The sequence below is a fragment of the Lepisosteus oculatus genome, chromosome 5 (assembly GCF_040954835.1).
Source record: "Lepisosteus oculatus isolate fLepOcu1 chromosome 5, fLepOcu1.hap2, whole genome shotgun sequence".
Lineage (NCBI taxonomy): Eukaryota > Metazoa > Chordata > Actinopteri > Semionotiformes > Lepisosteidae > Lepisosteus > Lepisosteus oculatus.
The window spans coordinates 56,051,909-56,078,271 of NC_090700.1; the positions used below are offsets into that span (position 1 = coordinate 56,051,909).

Below are 26,363 nucleotides of genomic sequence, written 5' to 3' on the forward strand. Positions count from 1 at the left end.
CTTTATTTGTAACTCTTGCCCCAATATTTAAAAAAAAACATCTCACCTAAGATCCAAAATTAGGAGTTCCAAATTCATTAAAATAAGCGATATTTGCAAATGTTATTGCATGACATGAAGATCTAGTACTTGATCATTTTTGCACATCCTTACACCTCTCTAAAATTAACCTACAGTATTTCTCACAGGATTTTTAAATGAGTTGTGACAATTTCATTCTCTACTAGTCTCTACTGTTTCGCAAACAGGGACACGATTTTGACTATAAACTACAAAGTAAATGAAAACAGAAATGTTATATTTGTGAATCATCTAATTTAAATCGAGATATTTTAAGTGTGGATTCCAAACAGTGGTGCCGAGTGGTACTAAACGCGACTCGTATGTTTTACAAGGGTGCGTCTGTGTGAACGAGTTTCCAACAATAATCACATCTTTTCTCACCGCATGTACTGTAGTTACTAGGGGTTGAATGATTACACTCCTAAAAACACTGGCTTGTATCGTTTTTTTATTTTAATTAATGTTATCTTTAACTGTATTTCACGTAGAAAAAAAGTATAAATGAACACATTTTGAAAGAAAGATTCGTTTCGTTGGTTTAACTGGACGACAAAAGTTTACAAACTCCTACAGGACTCGCAAAGCGCCCGCGTGGTTGTGTATCAGGGATGGCTTGGATCTGCCCCTCCGAACTGCACCGACAGCTGTCCGGCACCGACAGACCGCCTCATCCTGGAGACAGTCCAGCACCGACAGCACAGTCCAGCACCGACATCCCGCCTCATCCTGGAGACAGTCCAGCACCGACAGCACAGTCCAGCACCGACATCCCGCCTCATCCTGGAGACAGTCCAGCACCGACAGCTGTCCGGCACCGACAGACCGCCTCATCCTGGAGACAGTCCAGCACCGACAGCACAGTCCAGCACCGACAGCCCGCCTCATCCTGGCGCACAGTTCAGCACAGAATTCGCAATCATTAATAACTGCACTCATTTACAATATTTACACCTTTTCACCCCACAAATCTTGACCTTTATTTCGGGAGAGAACAGCGCCTCCTACTTGCCAATCCCGCCCATTAACAGCAGAAGCCCGGTGTAACTTGTAGGTCTCCCCTCTCGGCACTGATGAAGCCCTTGCTAAGCGTCCGGCAGCGGTCGGGGCCAGTCTACCAGGGCGGACAGGTGCTGTAATCTAGAGCATTTCTGTAGAAAATATTTGAGATAGGACAATGAGACAATATTTGAGATGAGGACAAGAACTTTGAAAATAATGACTTACTAGAAATGTGCACTTTCGCATCAACAAAATAAAACACGATGCGCAGCGCGCTAACAGGCCACAAGAGGGCGCGCACAGACCACACACGCCCTCCTGCCAGAGGACACTGGTTACATCGCCCGTCAAGGACTGAGCAAGAAGTACGATAGCAAAAAAGTAATTACAAAACAGTTCTCAGTCTATCGTAACTACATTAAAGTGCATGATATAATAAACATTGAGAGTGCACTCTGTATTACATAATGCATCTGAAATTGTATAATTCAGAACAAACACTCCTGCGCTTTGGAGTCCAGTGCACACCTCGGTGCGGTGGGAGCTGAGCGGGGGGCTGTCTGATCACGTTCAGACAGCACGCAGCGCGCTAATCAAGAAACTCACCGCGCCGCCGTGCAGCGCTTCGGGGATCCTGGGCTCAGAGGCGCGCCCGGCCCTCCTGGCCCGCCGGGAGCGCGCTCCTGGCTGGAGGCGAGCTCGAGGTGCGAGCCGGCGCGAGGCAGCATGCCCTGACTGACAGACACAGCACGTGTCCGCGCTCAGAGCCCGCGGGACGCCGACTCGCTCCGAGCATGGGGACCTGGGGCATGCTCCTGCACCTCACCTGCCTGGCGTGCTGGCTGGACGGTAGGGCGTCGCTGCTTCCTTCTTACTGTACCTCTTGCTTGCTTTCCTCATGCATCTTATTCATTAAAATATTTGGGCTGTCGACCGCTCAAACTCTGGAGCTGCCTGGTTCTCTGGTGTGCCGATACTCGCCCTGTCACAGCGGGGTTGTTTCTCAGTGATCTCTTTAGCAAGTTTGTCTTTCGGAAGGATATGGGCTCCGTTAGAGAGTCACACTTAGTTTTTATCGCGCAATTCTCCGCTGTATAAGGAGCGAGGGCTCGCGAATAAAGCGACTATACTAAACGCATTCTGGCAGTCGGAATAAGAGCCCAGCGAGCGGAACAGTGACATGGGCTGTAAGGATTGAGTTAACAGCGCTGAGTCAGTCAGTCAATACTGGGGGTACGAGTCAAAGGTATGGCAATATCTAACTTGAAAAGCCGAGCGGTCATCTTAGTAACCTTTATTTCTATTACAGTAGAAAACCTATGCAATACATCTACATGGAATGGCAAGTTAACCAGAGGCTTCTGGGGCTGGGAGATCTCAGGGAATTCCAGAATCTCGTAACAGCAATCGGAGAGAAGCGATGACAGACTGCGCGTCTGTGAATCTCCGAGCCGCCTGGTGTCCTCTCTATCACCGGTGCCGGAATGGGAGCCGGCACAGGAACACTGGAGATGCACTTTACACGGCCATTATGATGTACATCTTCCAGCAGGAATATGCAGGAAAATTAAAATACTAAAAATTGCTTGTCTCAGTTCCACAAAAGGGAAACAGAAGCATAGCGAGAATTAAGAGCTGAACATTTGAAAACTTGAATTTCACCGCCTAAAAATGGTGATTTACTCTCATTCAGCATTTAGGCCATTACCTGAAGGTGAACTTTTCGAACAATACTTTCCGATATTAATGGGGGGAAACCCCATGCTGATAACCAGGCAAGGAATCAGTAAAAATGGCTCCGTCCTTCGGATGAGACTTAAAACTGATGTAGTGACTCTCCTTGGTCATTAACATCACAGGGCACTCTTTGAAAAGGGTAGGGTTTTTTTACCCCAGTGTCCTGGGCGACAGTCCCCCTGACCTCTACCATTCATGACCTCCTAATAGTCCCTGTCTCTGAACTGGCTTCATCCCTCTGCTCTCCTCCCCTCTGAGAGCTGCTGTGTGGGGAGCGGACTGGCGCACTATGGCTGGTGGTGGTGGAGGGGAGTCCCCATCACCTGTTAAATGCTTTGAGTGGAGTGTGCAGAAAAAGTGCTATATAATGTAAGTGTAAGTTATTATAAGGTTATCTAACCCTGCAAAACTGTGTTTTTGTTTACTGCGGTATCGTAAGCCTCTGAGACACTGTAGCTCATGGCAGTGGTGAATGAGCTGGAACAGTGGAGGTCAGTAGAATATTGTGATGAATGTATTGATGTACCTCTGGTGGTACCAGGCTGTATCTTCTAATACAGGGCTGTTTAACTTGTAGCCCTTACAGTTCACTGCATTACAGGACTGTTTTAATTGATAATTATCAGGGTAACTATATCAATTAGGGAGCTGGTTTTATGAAGGTACTGTAGAGGAGCAGACTGGAAGGACCAGTGGTATCATGATGTGTGCTTTGAAGATAAATGAACACAGTGCCATTGAAATGACCAGTGATTTTGGCAAAAGTAAGAAATACCCTGATCCTATAGTATTGTAAGACGCAGTAACGCCATTGATTCATGACACAGGAACGTTTTTTTACTGTAATAAATGCGTTACAAACAGGTATTATTCACAGGGACCTAAGCAGCTGTTAGCAGGTGTCCGGTACATTAGTTGAGTGCAGAACTGTGATCAGTAAGCTGCTGGGTCCCAGGTTTGGTCTGGTGCCCCACACCTGCTGGTCTTCATTCCAGCCCACCTTCATTAGGTGGAGCCTTAATCGATCAGAGAAGTTTCTTCCCTGGAATATTTGCATTTTGTTTCTAGTGACAAGTCTGGGATTTTATTTGAATTACAAAATACAGCAGTTAAAGCTCCAACATGTGTCAGAGCTGGGAACTAACAGCTCAAACAAGACGTATTGTTATTAAGTCAATGAAGGGTTTAATGTGTAACCAGGGGCTCTGCAGGAACAATACCCCCAGCTGTGTGGGCAGCCAGAGCAGAACTGGGAACCATTGCTGGAAACCACATCTTACCCAGTTCGGTCTGGAGTGCATTTTGCAGCAGGGCACCACTAGAGGCCACTAGAGAGGCAATTCGATATAGAGCATGTGAATGAAAGCAATCTCATTTAGAGTAGTTTATTGCCAAATGTACACGTACATTGGAATTCTTAATCGTGCTGATCTCTAGGGACATACACACTGCAACAGACAACACCACACACTGTAGACAACAGGAACAATAAATATGATGTGGAAAAATAAATAAATATGTAGTAGTGAGACCAAAGAAAACTGTTAGACTATGTGAAAAGTGCGTAGTGCAGATGTGTATTAAGGCCCTGCAGTGAGCTGTTGAGGGTGGGTTAGAAGCTGTTCTTGAGCCTAGTGGTCCTTGCTTTAACAGTGCTTGCCAGAGGGTAGAGGGGAGAACAGTTTGTGGCGGGGATGGCTGGGAGCTTCAGTGATGGTTTTCTGTTCTAGTAATTGAGAGACAGACTCTAATAGCTGATAAAAACAGGTGATATGAGGATCAGTAACTGGTTGCATTGATGTAAGTGTATGGCAATGTTGAAATCTTTTCTATTGGTCCTAACATGCACTATTGATGGCTCAGTAAAGTCCCAATGGAAGTCAAATAAGATTCTGATTCTGGTGTTAAACCAGAGCCTGAGGTTGTCTGCTGCAGCAGTACAGCACTCCCAGAAAGGCTGTTGGATTCCTGCACGGACAGGGCTAGACGATGACTCCAGTCTTTCCTTTCTTCCCCAGTCTCTCTGCAAGGGGAGTTTCAGAGGAAGCTGTACAAAGACCTGATGAAGAATTATAGCCCGCTGGAGAGGCCTGTGTCCAATGACTCCCATCCCCTCACAGTGTACTTCAGCCTCAGCCTCATGCAGATCATGGATGTGGTGAGTTCATACTCATCCAGCTTTCAGGAATACCCTGTACATGCTGAGTCACTGGAAGGATGAAAGCAGGCGTGCTCCAGTGTCGATGAGGACACGGGGGCCCTATATCTGTGCATAATCGAACCTTTTGATTCATCTGTACTAATGAGCTATTCCACCCAAACAACGCTAATCTGTTTAAAGAGCATTAGAGATGTCCTCACATAAAATAGGCCGTTAGAGTTTTGTTTCTGCACAACCCACAGCTCCCTGAGGATTCACTAGGAGAGGCTGACAGCTGTGGTGTGATGAGAAACATGTGCTATGTTTAGGCACAAAGCATGTATATATTTCCCGTTTAATCATTTTTGTATTTTATGATTACCAGGTGGAAATATTTTTTTAAAACCTTAAGTAGAAGGTTAAATGCTGAAGAAAATAAAATGATGCAATGCACAAGAATTGGAGCAATACGGGAGATACTGTCACTATTTCGGATGTAGACCTGTGTCAAAACTCAGTTTTGAGAAAACTGGATACTATGTCCAGCTTCTTGTAGGACTGTTCCTTGTAAGGAAGCAGTGAATTATTGTCTAGACATGTTATCATCCCATTAGAAGATTGAGATCAATTTTATTTTAATCTCATAAAGTCTACTTTATTAAATAAGTCTAATTCAACAGATTCCAGTTTCCAAAAAGCCAGTGGAGACCGTTTAGTCTGTGCCTCTTTTCCATGTGTCACCACAAGGTGGAGTTGTGGAGCTGGTACTTACAATTTAAGAGCTTTTAGAAAATGCGTTTATTTCCTAGGACCCACAGCAGTATGTCTGGGCATTAAGATTGGTGTCAAACTAAGATGTACTAATTGGAAGTCTTAATTACCACAGGCCTGTGGGAGGGAGTGTTTCATTTTCAAACAGAAGTTGCCTCTGCAGTAAGAAGAAAAGCGTTTGGCCTATCCTCATCATCATTTGGTTGCTAGAAGGTCATAAATCCATGGATTTCTTCCAACCATTCCTGAAGGATCCTGAAGAACCCTCTTCAATAACAGATCCATACAGTCCTTCATATAATAAAGTTTCTTCTGATCTCTGTCCTAAATCTACTCCCTCTAAATTTCTGTGTGTCCTTGGGGCCTCTTTCCTGTGTCCTGCTGGTGTTTCTGGAGGCAGGCCAGCCCACCATACAGGGAGACAAGACAGGGAGACAGGCCAGCCCGCTGGACAGGAAGACAGGACAGGGAGATATGCCAGGGAGACAGGCCAGCCCACTGGACAGGAAGACAGGACAGGGGGACAGGCCAGCCCGCTGGACAGGGAGAAAGGACAGAGAGACAGGCCAGCCTGCTGGTTAGGAAGACAGGACAGGGAGAGAGGGAAGGGAGACAGCGCCAGCCTGCCTGACCTTCCGGCTTGAGATGACATAATTCTGGTGTTCAGATACTGAAAGCATACTCGCACCATTCTTAACCTATTAATGGTTATGAGTCTGAAACCAGCACTGTGAGGAATAAAGGCTGATTTTTGGAACTGGGTGTCGGAAGTGGGATGGTGTTACTGGATGATTTAGTTTAGCTGCAGCAGTGCTCAGAAAAGTGCAAAACTATCTTCTCTCTGTGTGTCATGAGGTAGTTTCTCCTCAGGTATTTTTGAGGGCTTGTATGTTTTGTGATTCTGATGTTCTTAGCCACTGCTTTTGAAAATTTGTCTTTATGTGTTACAGGATGAAAAAAATCAAGTTTTTACAACAAACATATGGTTACAGCTGGTAAGTCGTTTATTAGAAGTTCTTTCTGTGGCCAGTGGGTTGTGTCTTGCACCCTGTGCGTGAGCCCAGAGAGACCTGTGCCCTGTTACAGCCTCGGTTCTGGCCTGCAGCTGCCAGTGCCTGATCACGTGGCTTTCTGAGGTGTTTTCAAACAGTGGCATTCTTGCAAGCTAGATTTTCTACAGCCTCATGTGGAACAGGCTTTGCAGCTATGACTGACTGGCTGGCTGGCTGGGCTCAGCTCCTCTCACTGTCGGGCGGCCTGGGCCACCGGGCTCAGCCTGTCTGGATCAGCCTCACAGGAGCCCAGTTTTCTCTCTTCACTTCTAGGATTTACATCTCTCACAGCTGAAAGCAGGCCAGGTACATTATATGAAAGTTGAAATAAAGCAACATTCTTTCAAATTTGTCTGCAATTTAGGCACTAGGACAATTATATAAACTGTTCTAATTAAAACTAATTTCCCCCGGCTTTTACCAATCATGGCCTCCTAATAACCCCCGTCTCTGAACTGGCTTCATCACTCTGCTCTCCTCCACACTGAGAGCTGGTGTGTGGGGAGCGGACTGGCGCATCATCCAGGTGGGGCTGCACACTGGTGGTGGTGGAGGGGATCCCCATTACTTGTAAAGAGCTTTGAGTGGAATGTCCAGAAAAGTGCTATATAAGTGTAAGGAATTATTATTATATGTAAGTTATATACAAATATATATATATAATATTATATGTATAATAGCCATTATACTGGCTATAATGTAGCCAGTATAGCTACATTACACCCTGTGGAACTGAGAAGCTTCACACTGAGAGCTGGAAGTGATATATACCCCGACACAAACTCCCGACAGCCAAAGTGCTCACACTGCAGCTTCGTGAATAAATTAGCAGACCCCGATCAAACATGCTTCAGAAAAAACAGACTTATGGTAGATAATTTACATCATCTTCCACACGTTATACACGCAATTGTGGTCTTTAATCACCTCAATCTGTGGTCTCCCAGGGGCAACATTGCCACATGTTTCTAAATATTAAGGTCAATGATGAGTTAATTAATGAAAGCAATATACAGTAATCAATATATTGTATCCTCCAATGATCAATATAGAAATAAGTACAAGTTGTAAACTGAGCATCAAAAGAAATGTCTCACCTATAACCTCAGCAGATTAGAGCTGATAAGGGGGCTAGTCCTCTCTCTGGCTTGTGGAATGATCCTGACTGGGCAGAAATCAGGGCTTCAATAACACATTGACCCAGCAAACAGCTTTAAAGCAATCTAAAATTCTGTCTGGAAAATTAAAGTTACCGACGTGATGACATACTGTCAATCATAATCTCTGAGAAAGCAGAAGAAAAGCAAAGCCGTCACATAGACTAATGCATGCAGAAAATAAAATACTATGCCAGCAGCAGATTACTTCCTCACAGATTGGTTCTCTTAATATGATTGACAGGCAGTGAGCCCTATTGCAGCCCAACGCTCTCTCATTAGGACTTGTTCCTACTCCTGCTGCTGATTGTTTATTTCCTGATCTGATTGACAGGCATTCTGCATTAGTACAGTCAAGCAAGCAAATCAGGTTTTGTGCAAGTTATATTGAGTAATGGATAATATAATTTCTTACTAATTTCTTACTGGTACTTTAGACATTGTCTGTAAACTGTATGGATGCAGACCCAGAGTCCTTGCAGATCCGTAGTTGATATGACAGTGCACAGGATGCTTGTAGAAATTGCGACAAGACTTTCAAGCTCGACAGTTTTTGGCAGCACCTGACTGAAGGCCTGGTTTGCCAACATCTGCATGGACAGGGTCGTCCATCATGGGAGAAAACCTCTCCTCATACCAGATAATTGATGGAATTCCTGACAACTCATCTATTTTCCTTCTCATTCCAGTACTGGAATGACTTCTACCTTCAGTGGAATGCTTCTGACTATCCAGGGGTGAAGAACGTTAGGTTCCCTGATGAGCAGATATGGAAGCCAGATGTTCTCCTCTATAATAGGTAGGTTACTTCCCTTAGTTAGATTTATTGAAAGATGAATCAATATGTCTTCTTTCAGTCCTCCTTATATCCACCAGGGGGACACAAAATAAAAAACCCAGCTGTGAGGTGTTTTGAAACCTTCCCAGAATTGGCTGCCAGAGAAATGTAATACAGCAGATAGTCAATAGCTTGATTGCATACCTGTTGCTGCAGAAAGTGTCCACTGAAGGCACAAGAGGCCAGGCACTACAGGAGCAGATCAGAATGCCTGGTTCACTGCTACTCCTCGTTCATGCACTGTCCTGGGTCTAGAACAGAAAGCCACACTGTCCTGGGTCTAGAACAACGAGTCACACCGCCCTGGGTCTAGAACCCCACATGGTGTTTTTAGGATGTAGTGGGTCAGAGCAGGCCACATGTAGGATTTGGTAGAAACGACAAGGTGCCTAGATTTTTTGGGGTGCTGGGTTTTAATTTTCAACAAAATTAAAGGAGAATGATCTATATTCTATTTTGATCTATCCATTCTACAGCTAAATCACATTGAAGAGTCGCATTGAAGGATAATTTAGAATTGTTGCATCTAAAAGGCAGGAAATTCAATTAGAGAAAATCTTTATTAGATATGTCCCGGGGCTGAAGCATAAAACAGTCTGGACTGGAAGGCTGAGAGTTAGTGAAGAGGTTAGATAATCGGGCAAAACACAAAGAAAAGCAAAAGGGCCAAGAAGGCAAATTCATAAGTTATACATATGTTCCAATACACAGATCAAAAATAAAAGACAAGCTGGAGGAGATTCATGAATCAATTAGCTACTAACAACCACTGGGAGCAAATGGGCCAGAGGGCCTCTTCTCATGTCTATCCTTTCTTGAGTTCCTGTGCATAAAGTGAAATGATTGTAAAGGTAAATGACTGCCTTCTTACTCAACTTGTCAGAGAACCAACAAGGGAAAATCCCTGCACCGATCTGATCTTTCCAAGTATTCAGAACAGAGTGCAAAGACAGAGGCAAGAGAATAACTAAAATAATTCATCCACGGTACAATCCTTTTTAAGTGAAATTCAAAGCTTGACAGGCAGTGTGGTTTATGGATTTAGAGAAGCAGACTTTGAGGGAATGAGAGAGTATGAGATAAACAGATTAAGATAAATTAGATATGACATCTGGAAAGAGTGGATGGCTCTGTTTCAAAAACACATTTACTACAGAGCCAGACCAAATCCATACCAAAAATAAACAAGTCTAGGTCAAAGATAACAATGGACGAAATCATATAACATACCGATAAGTAGTAGGAAAAAGAAAAAAGGCTATATACAATCTTTAAATAGATCAAGAGAAAGCAAAAAACAAGAATACAGTTACAGCCATAAATCGGAACTACATTGGAATTAGAGTCAATTAGAAGAGAGAGAGGAATAAACACTGCAAAACTAATAAAACAATAAGACGATAAAAATAATCTGGAGTCTAGTTCTACCTACAACAACAACAACAACAAATTATATATTAAAATGAATTAAACGACATGAAAATAGAATAGTATATATATTCTTAATCTCATTTTGTTCATTTTCAAAAGTGGAAAATATAAACTTTAAATTTATCATAGACATAATATTGGTTATTTCTATTTCCTATGTGCTGGCCTGTATAAAGTTCTGTACAGTTTGAAAAACTAAAAATATAGAAGAGTGCATGGCAAATACATTTAAATGGGTCTGTGTCATTTGGCTTGATTTAATTTATGTGTTATGGGTAATGTACTTTAGGGAAGACGAACGTGGATATTATCCAGTCACCTGGAGCGATTCATTTAATTTTCTCCCCTAGGGATGGATAATGTGGCTGACTTTATTTTCTGATGAATACGAAACAGCTGAAGCTGCCCTTTTCCTCATTCAGCAATTTGCAGCTCAGTGCACACCCTTACATAAACATTTTATTGACACTTAAGTAAGTGTTATTTATTTTGTGGTCCAACAAATTTAAAGATTTATAGCGCTTTAACCAAAGCAGTAACGGTCATTATTTAAACAGCTCTCTCATGTTTTCCATTTAATCTGCCAATCTGAACTTTATTGGGAAATAAAACATTGACACTAACAGCTGATATGTTCCTCGCAGTGCTGATGAGAGATTTGATGCAACCTTTCACACCAATGTGCTTGTGAATTCCACAGGATACTGCCAGTACATCCCACCAGGTAAATCGAAGTAAATCGAACCCTCATTCCTCACAATCATTACTTGCAGGAGAGGAAGGTCACAGGGTCTTGTGAGAACAGGAAATGTGTCAAGTTTTTAATAAGGAAACTTCAGTGAACAAACATATCACCCTAGATTTGTTAAGGATGTTCCATCTGATTTCTATGCATAACAAATCAGCCGCAGATATTTAAGCTGAGTAATGTTTTTAATTATGATATTAAAAAAATTAGAAGGTGACATGGCAAATACCTTTCATGTAGACATTAGTGCATATATTTTAAAAGTATAAAAGCAGTGAAATAACATGAATACTAAATTTTATCTGATGTTCAACAACAGTTTGTTTAATTTTTCTAACTTATTTGACGGCAAGCATTATGTACATTATTTTACAATCCGATTGTAATGAGAAGTGCTTAAAATTTTAATTAATGCAGGAAAAGAAAAAAGTTACAACCATACACACCTGTATTGCTATCAGTACAATTGAAGGTGGCCTGTCTGTGAGACAAGTCCAGAGAATCTATACAATCATTTTCACACTGCAGTGGCAACAGTGCAAAACATGCCAGCATGGAGTAAACTGTGCAGCACAATAACTGTAGCTTGAGAAACGAAGATACTGCAGGAGACCTGAGTCTCAATGTGAGGACATGAAAGGAAGACCTGACCATCATCTGCATGATACAGAACTGTGTGGGAAGAAAGGACATGACCCAGGGAGTGTGTGTCAAGACAGAACTATAGAGGACCTGGGACAGAACCCTGGGGAACACCTGTGGAGAGAAAGTAAGGAGCAGACAGCAAACTTCACCAGGAGTTCTGATATATGCAATCGGCAAAGCAGGAGGAGAACCAGGCCTGAGTATTACCTGAAATGCAAGTGTTGATGGGAGAATAGCAGGGAGATCAAGAAGGGGTCGGACAGAGAAGAGAAGGGTAGCCTGTGCCGAGGGAAGAGAATCAGAAACAGGCAGTAGAAAAGGAGTATTGAGCAGCAGCCAAACTGGGGTCAGTCTCTTCCTACTGTATTTTTCTCTCCTTTCTAGGAATCTTCAAGAGCACCTGTTACATAGACGTAAGATGGTTTCCCTTTGATGTGCAAAGGTGTGATCTCAAGTTTGGCTCCTGGACCTATGGTGGCTGGTCCCTTGATTTGCAGATGCTGGAAGCTGACACATCTGAATATATTCCCAATGGAGAATGGGACCTTGTGGGTAAGGCCACAAAACAAATACGTGTTATATTTAGGGGGACATTAAGTTGACCAGTTATATCTACAGTATTCATTTATATGTGTTGTCTTTAATTGTTAACATATACAGTTTACTGTATATAAACTTACATGAAATGGACAGTGGCTCCTTTGCCGAAGCCAAGACACTTCTCACCTGTGCATGTTTTTACAGTCCACTCTCTTGCTCTTACAGTGCGCTCTCAGCTGCTCTTACAGTCCAGTCTCTCATGCTCTTACAGTCCACTCTCTTGTGCTTTTACAGTCCACTCCCGTGCCTTTTTGGTCATGTGGTGCAGTCTTTGCAATGTCTTTGAACCGCAGGTGTCCAGGGGCGCCGGAATGAGAGGTTCTACGAGTGCTGTGAGGAGCCGTACCCAGACGTGACGTTCACAGTGGTCATGCGCCGGCGCACTCTGTACTACGGCCTGAACCTGCTCATCCCCTGCGTCCTGATCTCCACGCTAGCTCTGCTGGTCTTCCTGCTGCCTGCAGACTCGGGGGAAAAGATCTCGCTGGGTGAGCTGCTGCCTCATAAGTGACAAATTTCTAAGTCCTAGCTGACTTCTTAAGGAGGTCAGTGAGTGGTAGCACTTGTGAGGATAGATTAAATGGATGGTAATAATAATGTTGCTTTATTAGCCCTATACAATTTCTTTTTGCATACCCCAGCTTGCTCTCCATGAGACAGGCACACAGAGAAGCTTGGGGTCAGAGCACAGTGTCAGCCATTGCATAGCACACCTGGAGCAGTTGGGGTTAAGGGCCTTGCTCAGGGGTAGGATTCCTCTGCGGGCTGTGGGATTTGAACTGGCAACCTTCCAGTTCCAGGCACAGATCCTTAGTCACAGAGCCACCGCTCTGCTCTGTAATGTAAACATTGGTATCTTAACATTCCTTAAAATAAATCTAAACATAGTAACGGCAGCTAAAATAGAATTATGACATGGGGGGGTAGGCTCCTTGTTGTATGGGCACACATGTGATTTACAAAGCGAGTCAACCTGTTATATCTGCATGAGAGAGTGAAACTCTGCTGTATACAGTAACAGAACAGTCATCGTTTGTGCCCTCTTTCACAGGCACAAGCTTCCCACTGGGATTAAATTATTTTACCTGGAACTGAACCGGCTCAATTTCTGATTTTTACCCATTGAAAATGAAAATATGCAAAACTAATTGTGCTTACCACGTTGCATTATGTTACATACCTGTATAGTATATAAGCCACCTGCCTGTACTGTATATGATATTATCTGAAGTTTTTCAGTTATTATCATATTGACTACATATGCGTAAACAGTGTATATACATGAGCGGGCTAGTGATTTGCAACTCCTGTTATTAAAATAATGAAGCATTATAGATCTAATCTAAAATGCCTCATCGCATTGCCCTGCTTAAACATTTCCTAGTCTGATTAATTCAGGGTGAAAAATGTTGATTTCAAATACAGCAAACACATTCATACGGTATTGTATTCAAATGTAGTTTTTCAGTGTAAACCCCACACAATTAATTTACGATTATGTGAATAATTTTGTTGCATGTGAATTGCAACCGTAAAATTGCAACCCGGCAAAAACAAAAATAATATTTCCTACCTTTAATAAATACATTGTTCTAAAACATTCCGCTCAATAGGACAGTTGCCATCAAATCTATTCGGCTTTACTTGCTTAAACCAGTTGCTTTTGTTAGCATCTCTTCGGTCTCACCTCTGGCAAAGTACGGCCCAGCACCTTCTCACTCGGACACTGTGTGCCTGCTCCCCAGCTGCAAGGAAAGTGCTTTCAGTTTACTGCAGAGGCGTGACCTCCATGCAATTCAGTAGGATAAGGCTTAAATTGTCTTAATACACTTATTACACTTAAATGATGTAAAATAACCTTCAATGAGGCAGACTTCAGGTCCTTCCTCATTTATAATTGTTCCAGGCCCACCCTGTCTGGTACCGCCAGCTGTGTTTTCACACCTCGCTGCGCAGCCAGGACCCCTGCACCCGCGTGGGCAGGAGGTGAAGTGTGCACAGGCCGCTGGTCTTCTGCCCAGAGGCTCGGCGTTGACTGGAGGAGAGGCGCGACCCCAGTGACGTGCCCCAGAGCCAGCCCCACCTCCGGCTTGGCTGCAGATCTCCTGGCCGCAGTCGGCCAGTGCACGACCAGGCCCTCACGTGCTACACAAGTGTCTCAGCACGGGGAGAGGTGCAGTGGTTCAGGGGCTCCTTCCCTCTCTATTTCCTTAGATCTAATCTGTCTACAGGAAGGCTGTGACTGAAACTAACGTCATCCCAAAGTGTTGGGGACGAAACGCCTTGTTTACCCCAGAGGGTACAGGCGGTGCTCACTGCTACCAGTTATTACAACTTTGTAAAATGTTCTAGGCATTTGTCACTGTCAGTGCTCACAGATGCAGGGACCCTCTTGCACTAGTCTACTGAGAGCTCAGATCTGTGCCAAAACATCTGTGTGAAGTCAGAGAGCAGCCTTCCAAGACCATACAGACCTGCACTGCAAGAACACGATCGATGGATTTGTTCAGATTTGATCATTTCTCCAAGGAAGATGGCCCAAGATTTCTCACATTACAATTACTGTACGTGTTTGAGAGCTATACCCGTTGCTGCCTTTTATGAGGATACACTGTACTTGTTGCACTTGGGAAGGACTGAACCGCTGCACAAGTTCCAGGTTTAATAGCTGACCCCGGACCAGGAGTAAATGAGTTTGTGTAAAGACCAGCCGTGTTGTGTTGTGTGTGCTGTCTCTACACACGCAGAACAGCTCAAACTCTAAGCAAGAGCAACGCAGCCTGAATGTAAAGATGTAAGTCTGGGTATGTTATGAGGTTTAATTTGATTTTAATACAAGGAATTAAAGACTAGAATACAAAGACAAAAATATGGAAACGTCTTGAAAACGGCAGAGACGTGGTTGGCGTCTTCCTCGGTGTAGGAAAACAACAAACACTGACAGGCGGAGGGGGCAGTTTTTCATCATTAAAGAAGTAACTGGAAAGAGTTAATTTAACTGATGGAAATGCAGTACGATGTAAATAAAAACTAACCTCCTCTTGGCAGTAGAAACGTTAATTTCATGTTATGTTTTAAATTCTGTTTCACTTTCTTATGCCAAGAAAAAGCTTAATTACTTCTTTCTGGGTAATTTAATACATGCATCTGCACAAGACTAATGGACCAAATGTTCGTAATGGTTGAATTGGCGTAGTTAATGTGTGGTTTACGGCCTTTTTGCTGCAGGGATCACAGTTCTGCTGTCGCTCACTGTCTTCATGCTGCTGGTCGCGGAGATTATGCCTGCAACATCAGACTCTGTTCCTTTAATAGGTAAGCTTTTAATATCCAAGAACATTTATAATCATTTCACTGGATGCTATTGCGATATCTACACTAAACGTTAATGCAGTACCTCAGATGATTTTACAAGTTAGGAACTCTAATCTCATTCCGTACGCTTAAAGACCACGTGAGACTGAAAGTCTGGCTGTGGGAGACGATTTCTTGTGTCAGATAGATATTCAGTGATTCCCCTTTTCCACGGAAGCTGTGGAGGAGGAGGTGGCTCTGCTCCATGAATACAGCAACACACTCATGTTAGACAGCCTTCCGAATGGAGCAGAAAATAAATGTCACACATTATAAGTCATTCTGAATGGCAGTTTTCCTATATTAAAGTACTCTTTAAAGGGCTGAGTACAAATCAACTACAACACTAAACATGTCAAAGAATGGAAGAGGCAGATTTATTTTCTCTTACCACCACCCCTCCCACCTTTGATGGACAGCTTTACTTATGTTTTTTTAATTCTCTCAAAAATTGTCTTACAATATTTTTGTGTCCCTTGGTGCTATTCAAGTAAGCCTCTAATGGGCCCCATGTTCCCTGAGGACACACTGACAACAGAGTACTGTTCTCACAGGCAACAGTTCCTACATCAGCAGGTCCCTGAGAACACACTTAGAACAGAGTACTGAGACAGTGACAGGCAGCAGATCCTATATCAGCAGGTCCCTGAGAACACACTGAGAACAGAGTACTGAGACACTGACAGGCAGCAGATCCTACACCAGCAGGTCCCTGAGAACACACTGAGAACAGAGTACTGAGACACTGACAGGCAGCAGTTCCTACTTCAAGAGGTCCCTGAGAACACACTGAGAACAGAGTACTGAGACACTGACAGGCAGCAGATCCTACACCAGCAGGTCCCTGAGAACACACTGAGAACAGAGTACTGAGACCCTGACAGGCAGCAGTTCCTACATCACATCAGCAGGTCCCTGAGAACACACTGAGAACAGAGTACTGAGACACTGACAGGCAGCAGATCCTACACCAGCAGGTCCCTGAGAACACACTGAGAACAGAGTACTGAGACAGTGACAGGCAGCAGATCCTATATCAGCAGGTCCCTGAGAACACACTAAGAACAGAGTACTGAGACACTGACAGGCAGCAGTTCCTACTTCAAGAGGTCCCTGAGAACACACTGAGAACAGAGTACTGAGACACTGACAGGCAGCAGTTCCTACATCACATCAGCAGGTCCCTGAGAACACACTAAGAACAGAGTACTGAGACACTGACAGGCAGCAGTTCCTACATCACATCAGCAGGTCCCTGAGAACACACTAAGAACAGAGTACTGAGACACACACAGGCAGCAGTCCCTGAGAACACACTGAGAACAGATGTCAAACTGCAGCTCTGTGACATGACCCTCAGTCCTTGCCGCAGCTGATGGCACATTTAATTATGATTGTGAATTTAATCAGAAAATGTTTTTATTCCAGCTGACCTATGTTTTGCCACATGTGCTGTTGCTGGCAAGAGAGAGATCTTCTCTAACTGGAGGTGTTTGTTTTGTGTACTGTGTGCCAAATCATGAATATCACTGCCAGAGACCCAGAACACCCTGTTGTTCACATACCACCAACAACGTAGTCTTCCTTGAACTGATATTCGAAGAGGATGGCAAATCAATTCAGCAGCAGAAATACATTCCTTACCCACATTATACTACATGTGAAATACCTACATAACTTAATGGGAATATCAGTAAAAAGAGACAGTAAAAAGAGAGAGTCTGTGACATAAAGCACAACAGAAGGGACTTTGCAGATTCTGTAAAGTGTTTTATGTGATTTTCAACGATTAGGTAGATAACAGTGAAATGGCCCTAAAGAAAGTATTCTAGTTTTTATGGGATACTAAACAGCATCACATTAAATTATTAAGAAGTATTCAACTGTGTACAACTCGTCCTTCAGATGAGACATAAAACCGAGATCCTGACTCACTGGGGTCATTAAAAATCCCAGGGCGTTTCTCGAAAAGAATAGGGGTGTAACCCCGGCGTCCTGGCCAAATTTCCCATTGCCCCTTACCAATCATGGCCTCCTAATAATCCCCATCTATGAATTGGCTTCATCACTCTGCTCTCCTCCTCACTGAGAGCTGGTGTGTGGGGAGCGTTCTGGCGCACTATGGCTGCCGTCGCATCATCCAGGTGGGGCTGCACACTGGTGGGTGTGCAGGGGAGTCCCCATTACCTGTAAAGCGCTTTGAGTGGAGTGTCCAGAAAAGCGCTATATAAGTGTAAGGAATTATTACTATTATTATTATTATAACTGTGTAGTCTGTTCATTTCACCTCTTAACAAACCCTTTTCTCTCTTGCAGCTCAGTATTTTGCGAGCACAATGATCATTGTCGGACTGTCTGTAATTGTCACTGTCTGGGTCTTACAATTCCATCACCATGACCCTGATGGAGGCAAGATGCCAAAATGGGTAAGAATGTGGAATGCTCATGGCGTTTCTGTAAGGAGTGACGCGCTGCGGTTCAAACACCGATCATGGATGATATAAAAACAACATCAGGCACAAGACCCAACTGAGGTGGGGCGTCGAGCTGTGAGGCTGCAGTGATGACTGCCAGACCACCTTTCTGCCAGGACTGAGCTTTTTCACTGGGGCGCTTTGCATAGTTACTCAACAGTAAAACCTAAAAACCTTCAAACCTCTGGCTAGTGCTCTACCAAGAACACAAACAGCAGCGAACACATAAACCACATGCAGTGGAAGCACACACACCAGCACGCATGGGGAATATCACATTCGTGAGTGACCATCATTTCTCTTCTGCTGTCCTATTCATACTGGGCAATAATACTGTACATAAAAAAACCTTGCTGCTCATCCCATTTACAAGTGATATTTTAATACTACTTTAATATTAAAAAGAAATAAGCAGAGCACATTTAACCCCAATGTTACTTCCAACTGGCCCTACATTGCTTGCTGTCTCTACATTCTGCAACCAGAATCTAGGGACACAGAAAAATGCTAGAAATATATTTTTCACCAGGAGAATTATTTGCCATGTTTAGTGAGTTTATATGCTGAAGAAGTTCGAGCAGGGAACTGCATCAGCACACATAGGCTGCAGAGAAACAGGTAAAGTTGTATTAAAGGTTTATCCTTTTATGATGAAAGGAAAAGAAAAGAGACAACATTTCAGCTGTGGAATTTTCATAATATATGTGTATAGGCTAGCATCTTTTTTAATTGCTAATGACACTGAGAAAAGCTGCCCAGTTTTACTAACATGATTAACTATTACACTAGATTAAATCTAGGGTTACATCTTAATCCCGTTGCACTGGAATTCAAATCATAATCTATCTTTATTTAAAATGAAACAAGGGTTATAGTTTCTTAAATGCAAGATTTAAAAATCACCCAGTAGCACCAGCAGAAATCTTAAACCAAAGTTACTAATTAATTGTGGTAAAACTGGCACATACTGGAAGCAGACTAATGTCAGGTGAACTGAGCTACAGGAAGAAGTGGACTCTATTAAATATTCACTGTGACAGAGACGGCTGCAGGTGGTACACCTTTTCAGAAGAGCTTGGTCATTTTCAATGTAAGATATTATGTTCCTTTGTTTTCACAATGGTCAGAAACTTCTGTCAGGTGGGTTAAGAATTCTAAGAAGGCTGCTGGTTTCTTCACAAGCCATCTGTAATTAGTCTCATTTGGGTAATTAATGTAATTGAATGCATAAACTGAGTACTGAAGTTTCATCTAGAATAATGAGTTTACAGTTTTCTGGAGTTATGAATCTAGAATTATCTTCTTAATCTTAAAATGTACCAATCCTAATTTTCACTGCGCAGTATAACTGTGGTGGCACCATTCCCCAGATTACATTATGTTCGTTCAGTGGTTTTATCTGACCAGATTGCTCTAGCTGTCTGTGAAAAGAAACCTCGGTCTCTCCCCCACAGACACGCACCATCCTGCTGAACTGGTGCGCCTGGTTCCTGCGCATGAGGCGGCCGGGGGAGGAGAAGGTCCGGTCCGCTTGTCACCACTCCCAGCAGCGCGGCAGCGTCTGCAGCGTGGAGCTCGGCGCCAACGGCGGCCTGGCGTACCTGGGCACTCGCGGGCTGGAGGGCGCGCGCTATGGCGCCGCAGCGGAGCCGGGGCTGGGCGTGGCCGAAGAGGACCTGCTCCTGCCCGGCGCTCACGGCGTGGAGCACGAGCTGGCCAAGATCCTGGAGGAGGTGCGCTACATCTCCGGGCGGTTCCGGGCTCAGGATGAGGATGGGTCCATCTGCAGCGAGTGGAAGTTTGCGGCCTCTGTGATTGACCGTCTGTGCCTCATGGCCTTCTCTGTCTTCACCATCCTCTGCACCATTGGCATCCTGATGTCGGCGCCTAACTTCGTGGAGGCGGTCTCGAAGGACTTCACCTGACACGACTGCGTCCACACAGACCAGCCCCACGTCTCTCAATAAATATCGCAAACTGCTCATTCGTGTTTGTTTGGCTCTTTAGACCAGCTGTTTTCTTCTCAATACTGCAACATCTCATTCCAGGTTCTGCAGTGGTTTCCTCGACTAAGATGCATCCCAACAGTCAGTGTTTAAGTTATGATCACAGTGTAATTAGATTTCAAGACTTTGAGCAGTGTGTTTGCCCACCAGCAGTGGAGGCGTCTAGTAAGAGGCACAATTTAATTTAGGGGTCTTCTACATTTGAGTGTTTTACCCCTACAGCACCATTAACTGTAACCCCATATATAGGTGATGAAACTGGAGAACCAGTTTCTGAATGCAAACAGGACCTCATCCAATGCACTCATTGGAAGTGCAGACTGCGCCTTACAGCTTAAACATCACCGCTGTGATTGGTTATATCAGGGCTGCACAGTGCACAGCGTGCGACTTTTCCATTTCAGTAATCTGATACAACCGGCTCCTTGAAGTGGAAGGACAGTCTGTGACCTGCCACTAGAGGCCAGTAACACTCTCCATTATGTGTAAATAGACACATATTGTTGAATTAATTATCTCATTAATTAGATAATTGGCAAAGGCTTTGGAAGTGTTATCAGTGGAATGTGTGGTATATAAAGAGTTTAGTTGGTGGTCGGGAGACAACAGCCTGGGGGAGGCTCTGAGGGGGTGTATTGGTTGTAGAACAGAGAAGATCTGTGTAATAAAGCCTCTTGGAATTTCTGCAGTGTCCATTGTGAGTTTTTATGTGTTCAGATCCCTTAAAACATTTAATGGTGGGGGTCTATCATATTGCTATATAGATTATGCTCCTTTCAATTCAGTAAATAAGGAGCTGGTTGCTACAAAATCTAGTAATGTAGTAGTCAGGAAGGGCTATGGGTGGAGAAGGCTGTGTCGTGAGCTGACTGTACACGGGAGTGGAGCGGTGGCACTGTGGCTGAGGATCTGCGCCTGTGGCTAGAAGGTTGCTGGTTCAAATCCTATGGCTGACAGAGGAATCCTACTCTGTTGGGCCCCTGAACAAGGCCCTTAACCCCAGCTGCTCCAGGGGTGCTGTACAATGGCTGGCCCTGCGCTCTGACCCCCAGCTTCTCTCCCTGTCTGTGTGTCTCATGGAGAGCAAGCTGGGGTATGAGAAAAGATGAATTCCTAATGCAAGAAATTGTATATGGCTAATAAAGTGATCTTATCTTATCGTGGGATGGTCAGGCTAAGAAAGACAATAAGCCCACACCGAGCTGGCCGAGAACACATGGCTTCCTGTGAACCGGTTACCCTGGTGACTGTTGCCTAGGTGCCTGTGCCTGTGGTCTTGCAGTGTCGTCTCAGAAACTCAGATCTTTCCTTTTGGTTCTCCAATAGGTGGAAACCAGGGAGTCTATTCAACAGCAAAAGGATTTAGGAGAATGGCACAAGCTCTCCAGTCGTCCTGCTGAAGCTGATAGCCTGTCTTATTTCAATATCCAGAATTAGCTGCTTTCACAGATACCTAAAAAATTAAAACTTTTCTGATTTTTTTCTTTAGTAGTTAGAAGAGAAAAAAGGCATTTTGATTTATCTCATGGTAAAGAGAGCTACGATTTCTCCAGCTGCATTGTGCTGTGAGTGGCTAAATCAAATGAACACATTTTATTCTCCCCAGCTGGGATCCATTATTTAACTTATTTGAATTTCCAGCAGCTTAGTGTGTTTCCTCATTGCAATCTTGAGAAGAGTCTGTTACCATGGATACAAAGTCCTTAGCTGAAATCCTTCTGACTTGGTTATAAGCCTCTGGTGTCGTAGGAAACCAGGCCAGAGATGAAAGAGTTTGCAGTTCAATCTGAATTTAAAAATAGTATTTATTTAATATCTGCCTTACAATTAAAAAAAAAAAGCCTATCCTCTATGTTTTTGATCCTGGAAGACGCTGCCATAATTCTCATCCCTCTGAACCGCAAAGCCTTACACTGGCAGACTAAAGGAAATTAAAATTGGTTTAGTTTCTTACAACTAACTTACAAAACAGCTGGATAAAACCCTCAGATTAAAATAAAAAATAATGGAAACAGAACAAGCTTGATATCCAGGCTAGATAGTAGCCTCCTATTATCTGTGACCTGTCCTATGTTGTTTTCAGGCTCTGGCTACACCCCTGCTCACTTCTGCTGTTTAACCTGAAGGCACACTCTCTCTGGGCAGCCCTTGAGCTCCTGCCTCTAGTGCACATACTGTCATCTCTGTTCCCACACAGTAAACTGTTCTGCTTGGTGAATGCACCTCACACTCTTGCAGTCATTTGGGTTTTGACTGTTCTGTATTACAGTGTTTGTGCTGCGTAATCGTGACACAACAGTTTGTAGTTTCACGTTAGAAGGCTGAAGACCTGCTAGGAAATCAGAAGCCTGCAGTGATTCATTGGGCACATCAATAGGGTCTCATTCTTTAAATGTATTCAACTGTATTGCACACAGGTACATAGGGTCTCATTCTTTAAATGTAGTCAGGGGTCTAAAGCTATAGGACAAACTGATTAACTAGTAGTGAATGAGTCTAGATAGGGTGGGTATAACGCAGATGACCAATACAACCATTTTTATAAAAGACTGTATCAGATAGTTACTGTAATGTAAAATGTTTGGAACTTAAATAATATAGACAGTTCTACCTTCAGACAAGTCAGACATGGTGGAGTGCTGGCACCAATAGATTTTTTTTCTTATTGCAAGTCTTCCATTGTTGGAAAAGTTCCAATTTTTAGTAGAAAACTGTTGTCTTTTGTCAGCTTTTATTGCCAGGAGCAATGTTAATCAGTAAGATGAATGAGAGGTAATTAAATAAACTCGAGACTCCTTGTCTGTTGCTGAAGGGCAGATGCAGTTTTGCAAAGTGTCTGCATTCACGTCATACTCTACAAGTTTCAAGAACTATTGTAAAATCACCACACACACTGTTGCCAAAGTCTTAATTCATTTTGCAAATCTACTACATCAGTCTGATCCAGAACAATTCGCATAATGCAGGCCTTTAAACAGTTACTGAAAGTTACAGAATGCCTGGGAAATTTCCACAGAATCAGAAAGTCTAAATAAAGTATAGAAATGCTGACGGAGCCCTCTAGCTGAAGGCTGATTTACATCCCAGGAGACCGGCCTTGCAGCACAGAGCAGATATTGAAATGGAATGCTCAGATGTGCATTCATCTGAAAACAAAGTAAGGGATGTTTGCAATACTTGCATTTACATGTTAAATATTACAAAACCTTTTTCAGTTTCAAATAGAAACTGTTGTTAAAATTATTGGTAAATCTTCAATAAGAACTTTTAAAGGAATATGCCACAAGCAATAATCATAGTGATAAATATGATAATCATGAATAAGTCATTATTCCAATTATAGCAACACATGGCTGAGAACACATGGTGTGTGGAGAAGGCTTTGGCTCTCTCAGCCATAGGGAATCCTTTGATGGGATTTGTTCTTAATGAGAAGGACTCCATTTGACTAGGAATAAGGATGCACTGCGAGGAGTATGAGTCTGCTACAGACAGACAACCAAATACAGAAATGCATTATAAATCAGTCTTATACACTGGATTCAGGGATGTTTGGTTGAAAGAAGATGCAGTTATCATAGGACATTCTAACTTCCCTCACATGGGTAGGGAAAACCAACAGGGATGATAGCAGCCAGTATTGGTACAGTAGATGTACCTAATGTTCTGGCAGTTTGTCAGAACACCTACTGCAGGAAATACTTGTATTGAGTTATTATTGTCAAACATGGTCAGGGGAGAAAAATGGAAGCGTGAGAACCATTTTAAACGATATTATATTGTTGTTATTATTATTTTTTGTTGTGTTTTTGCCATTGTTATTATTACTTCTATTAATAGACAATTTTTTTATTCCAAAGCACACACTCTGAGTCAGCAGCTCACTGCAGAGCAGGTAAAGAAATGAAAACTGTCACCGGGTGAGATAACGGGGATCACTCAGATTCTCCGGGCCCAGAATGGAATTTAACCTGGACACCAGGATAAAAACCCCTACTCTTACAGGCAGTGTTAATGACCAAGAAGTCAGGACCTCAGTTTACTCAGTGACTTCTCACCTGAAGAACAGTGCAGTGTCTCTGGTCACCGTACTGGGGCAGTGGCTTGGACATCCTAGTCCAGAGAGGACAGTGTCATCTTCAGAGGTCCAGTTTGTTTGATGTGTTGAAATGTAGAATAGTATAGACTCTGCTTTTTAGGTTACTAGACATAAATACATTTAAACATTGTTTTATAGTGAATTCATCACATCTCCAAAGTTCAAAGTTCTGGACAATGTTAATTTAAAACATGCAGTAATAACTGATAGATTCTCATTTTGAAAACACCAGTAAATGTCTCTTTAGGCCAACATAATCCAAGTTTTGCAGCTTTTTCAATATGTTTTCCAGGTTATTGGATTTTTTTGTCTACCATGTTCAGATCAGTTTAGTCCATTGAAACTATATGATGAATTTATACAGATTTGTATTTCTGATTACAGTACAATTGGGAAGTTTTACAGTTAATTCACCTGCAGTGAGTTAATAGGAAAACAAACCGTATAACACCGTGAAGATCAAAGGGACCCAATGAGCATCTTAATAGAATTTTGTTTTCTTTTTGATTGTGTTGGACCTATCTTTATAAAGCTGCTAAATGATTATGAAATTGAAATTTTAGCTCATAAATACTGTATTTGTCCTTTACAGTTCACAACAAGTCCTGACATTATTTACCTTTAAAGTCTTACTCTTAAAAAGAGCATAAATATTCATAGAGCAAACAGTACTCTAGATGAGAGAATGTGGTTCACAAAATGTTCTTGTACTCTGAGTATTATTAAATTAAAGTACTGCCTGTTACCTTAATGTCTTTAGCTGGACACTGACAAGCCAAATTGGTAAGCCCAGCACAGACATTGACAGAGTGGACTGAATTGAAGCAATATATAGTACATACTGACATAAGTGACAGGTAAAATATTACCGCAGTAGCCTTGTTTAGAAATGTCATAAATCACTAGGCTGTGATTGAGATAGCTATTTGAATTCATTTCAGCCTGAAGACTCATTTTTTCACTGCAGTAAAAGAGAATACACATTCTCTATGTAACCTTCCACTAGTATCTGGTCCAATACACTGAAGCAAAGCAAAAGCCTGTGCAAGGAACTTGATTACTATGGTACACTTACCACTGTCATGTGCCTCAAGGAACAGGCTGTGGAAAGAAACTTATGGTTCATTATTCTCTGTTTAGGTCAACAGATTCTTTGATTTGGCATCTCCAACAGTTGTTTAATTGTCTGCAGACAAAGACAAGAGGAATTATAAGAAGGCAGGGTGTTGCCTGAAAGTCAACTACATGCTGATTTCCCTGAACTGACATCACTATGTGCAGTAAATCCTAAACAGGAGACAGTGCTCTGTTCAGGCTCTGTGGGCATTAGAAGGAGATTGTTGTCTTACCCAGCCTCCCTGCGTGGCCTGTATGTTGTCTGGCAAAATGTAAGATTAAAATTTGATTAAAAACAGTTGGGGGAGGAGGAGGTAGACTAAGGTTTGTCATCATTAACGTTGCTGCTTTTCCAGGTTTTATCTAATTTTGCTAGTTCTGAATTCTGATATGTGGTTTTAAAGACTATTGCTAACATTTGGTTCCAAACCATTGTCACCAGGAATAAAATTATGAAGTGTTACCAGAAAATTGTAAATAACTGTTAATGCTTACATACAGTATATAAGTGGCAGATCACCTCAAAATAATCAATAGAAAAGAGAAGCAATGACATTTGACTGCCACTACCACCACAAAATGATGCCACGCTTGAAAATATCTTAACTGTTTAAATTATTTTGATCTCGCTCACAGTCATTCGTCTGGAGAAAGTCATGAGATGCACCTGACAGTGCTGTGAAGGAGAGAGACACAGAGTGTGACAAAGACAGGCCCTCCTCCACTGTACACAAGATTCACATTCACAACAAAGTCCTGTTGCTTTTATTAGCTGCTGCACACAGGTTTGCCACTGGAAATGCTTAGTATTGTTTTCAGGTCTGTGTCTTACCAGCAGAGGGTGCTTTGTGTTTGAGTGGTTGCACACACTTTCAGTCTCTTACTTCTGTATTCAGCCTATTTCGATTATTAATGACAGGTTCCCCAGTCGGGGGTCTGGTGCCATTGATTATAGGCAGCTTGACCTCACGCTGAATATTTACAGGGTGCCGTGATTCATTTCTCACTTGGAGTGAACATTACATGATGTAATTCACTTTGAAAGGGCAGGGGCATGTTAATGTGAATTTCCCCCACCCATAAAATTGAAAAGCGACTGATTCTAATTATTAAAAGCAATCCACTGCTGCTTA

At 42.8% G+C, this 26,363-nt stretch overlaps 1 protein-coding gene across 1 annotated transcript; it reads left to right on the top strand.

Moving 5' to 3' along the window:
* Positions 1 to 1,411: 1,411 nt before the first annotated feature.
* Positions 1,412 to 20,699, top strand: chrna7a (cholinergic receptor, nicotinic, alpha 7a (neuronal)). Its single transcript, XM_069190689.1, has 10 exons — positions 1,412 to 1,911; positions 4,818 to 4,957; positions 6,661 to 6,705; positions 8,609 to 8,718; positions 10,833 to 10,912; positions 11,966 to 12,133; positions 12,475 to 12,669; positions 15,410 to 15,496; positions 17,852 to 17,961; positions 19,464 to 20,699. Exons 1-10 carry the CDS (start codon positions 1,857 to 1,859, stop codon positions 19,932 to 19,934), a joined length of 1,461 nt encoding a protein of 486 aa, XP_069046790.1. The 5' UTR covers positions 1,412 to 1,856; the 3' UTR covers positions 19,935 to 20,699.
* Positions 20,700 to 26,363: the final 5,664 nt, after the last annotated feature.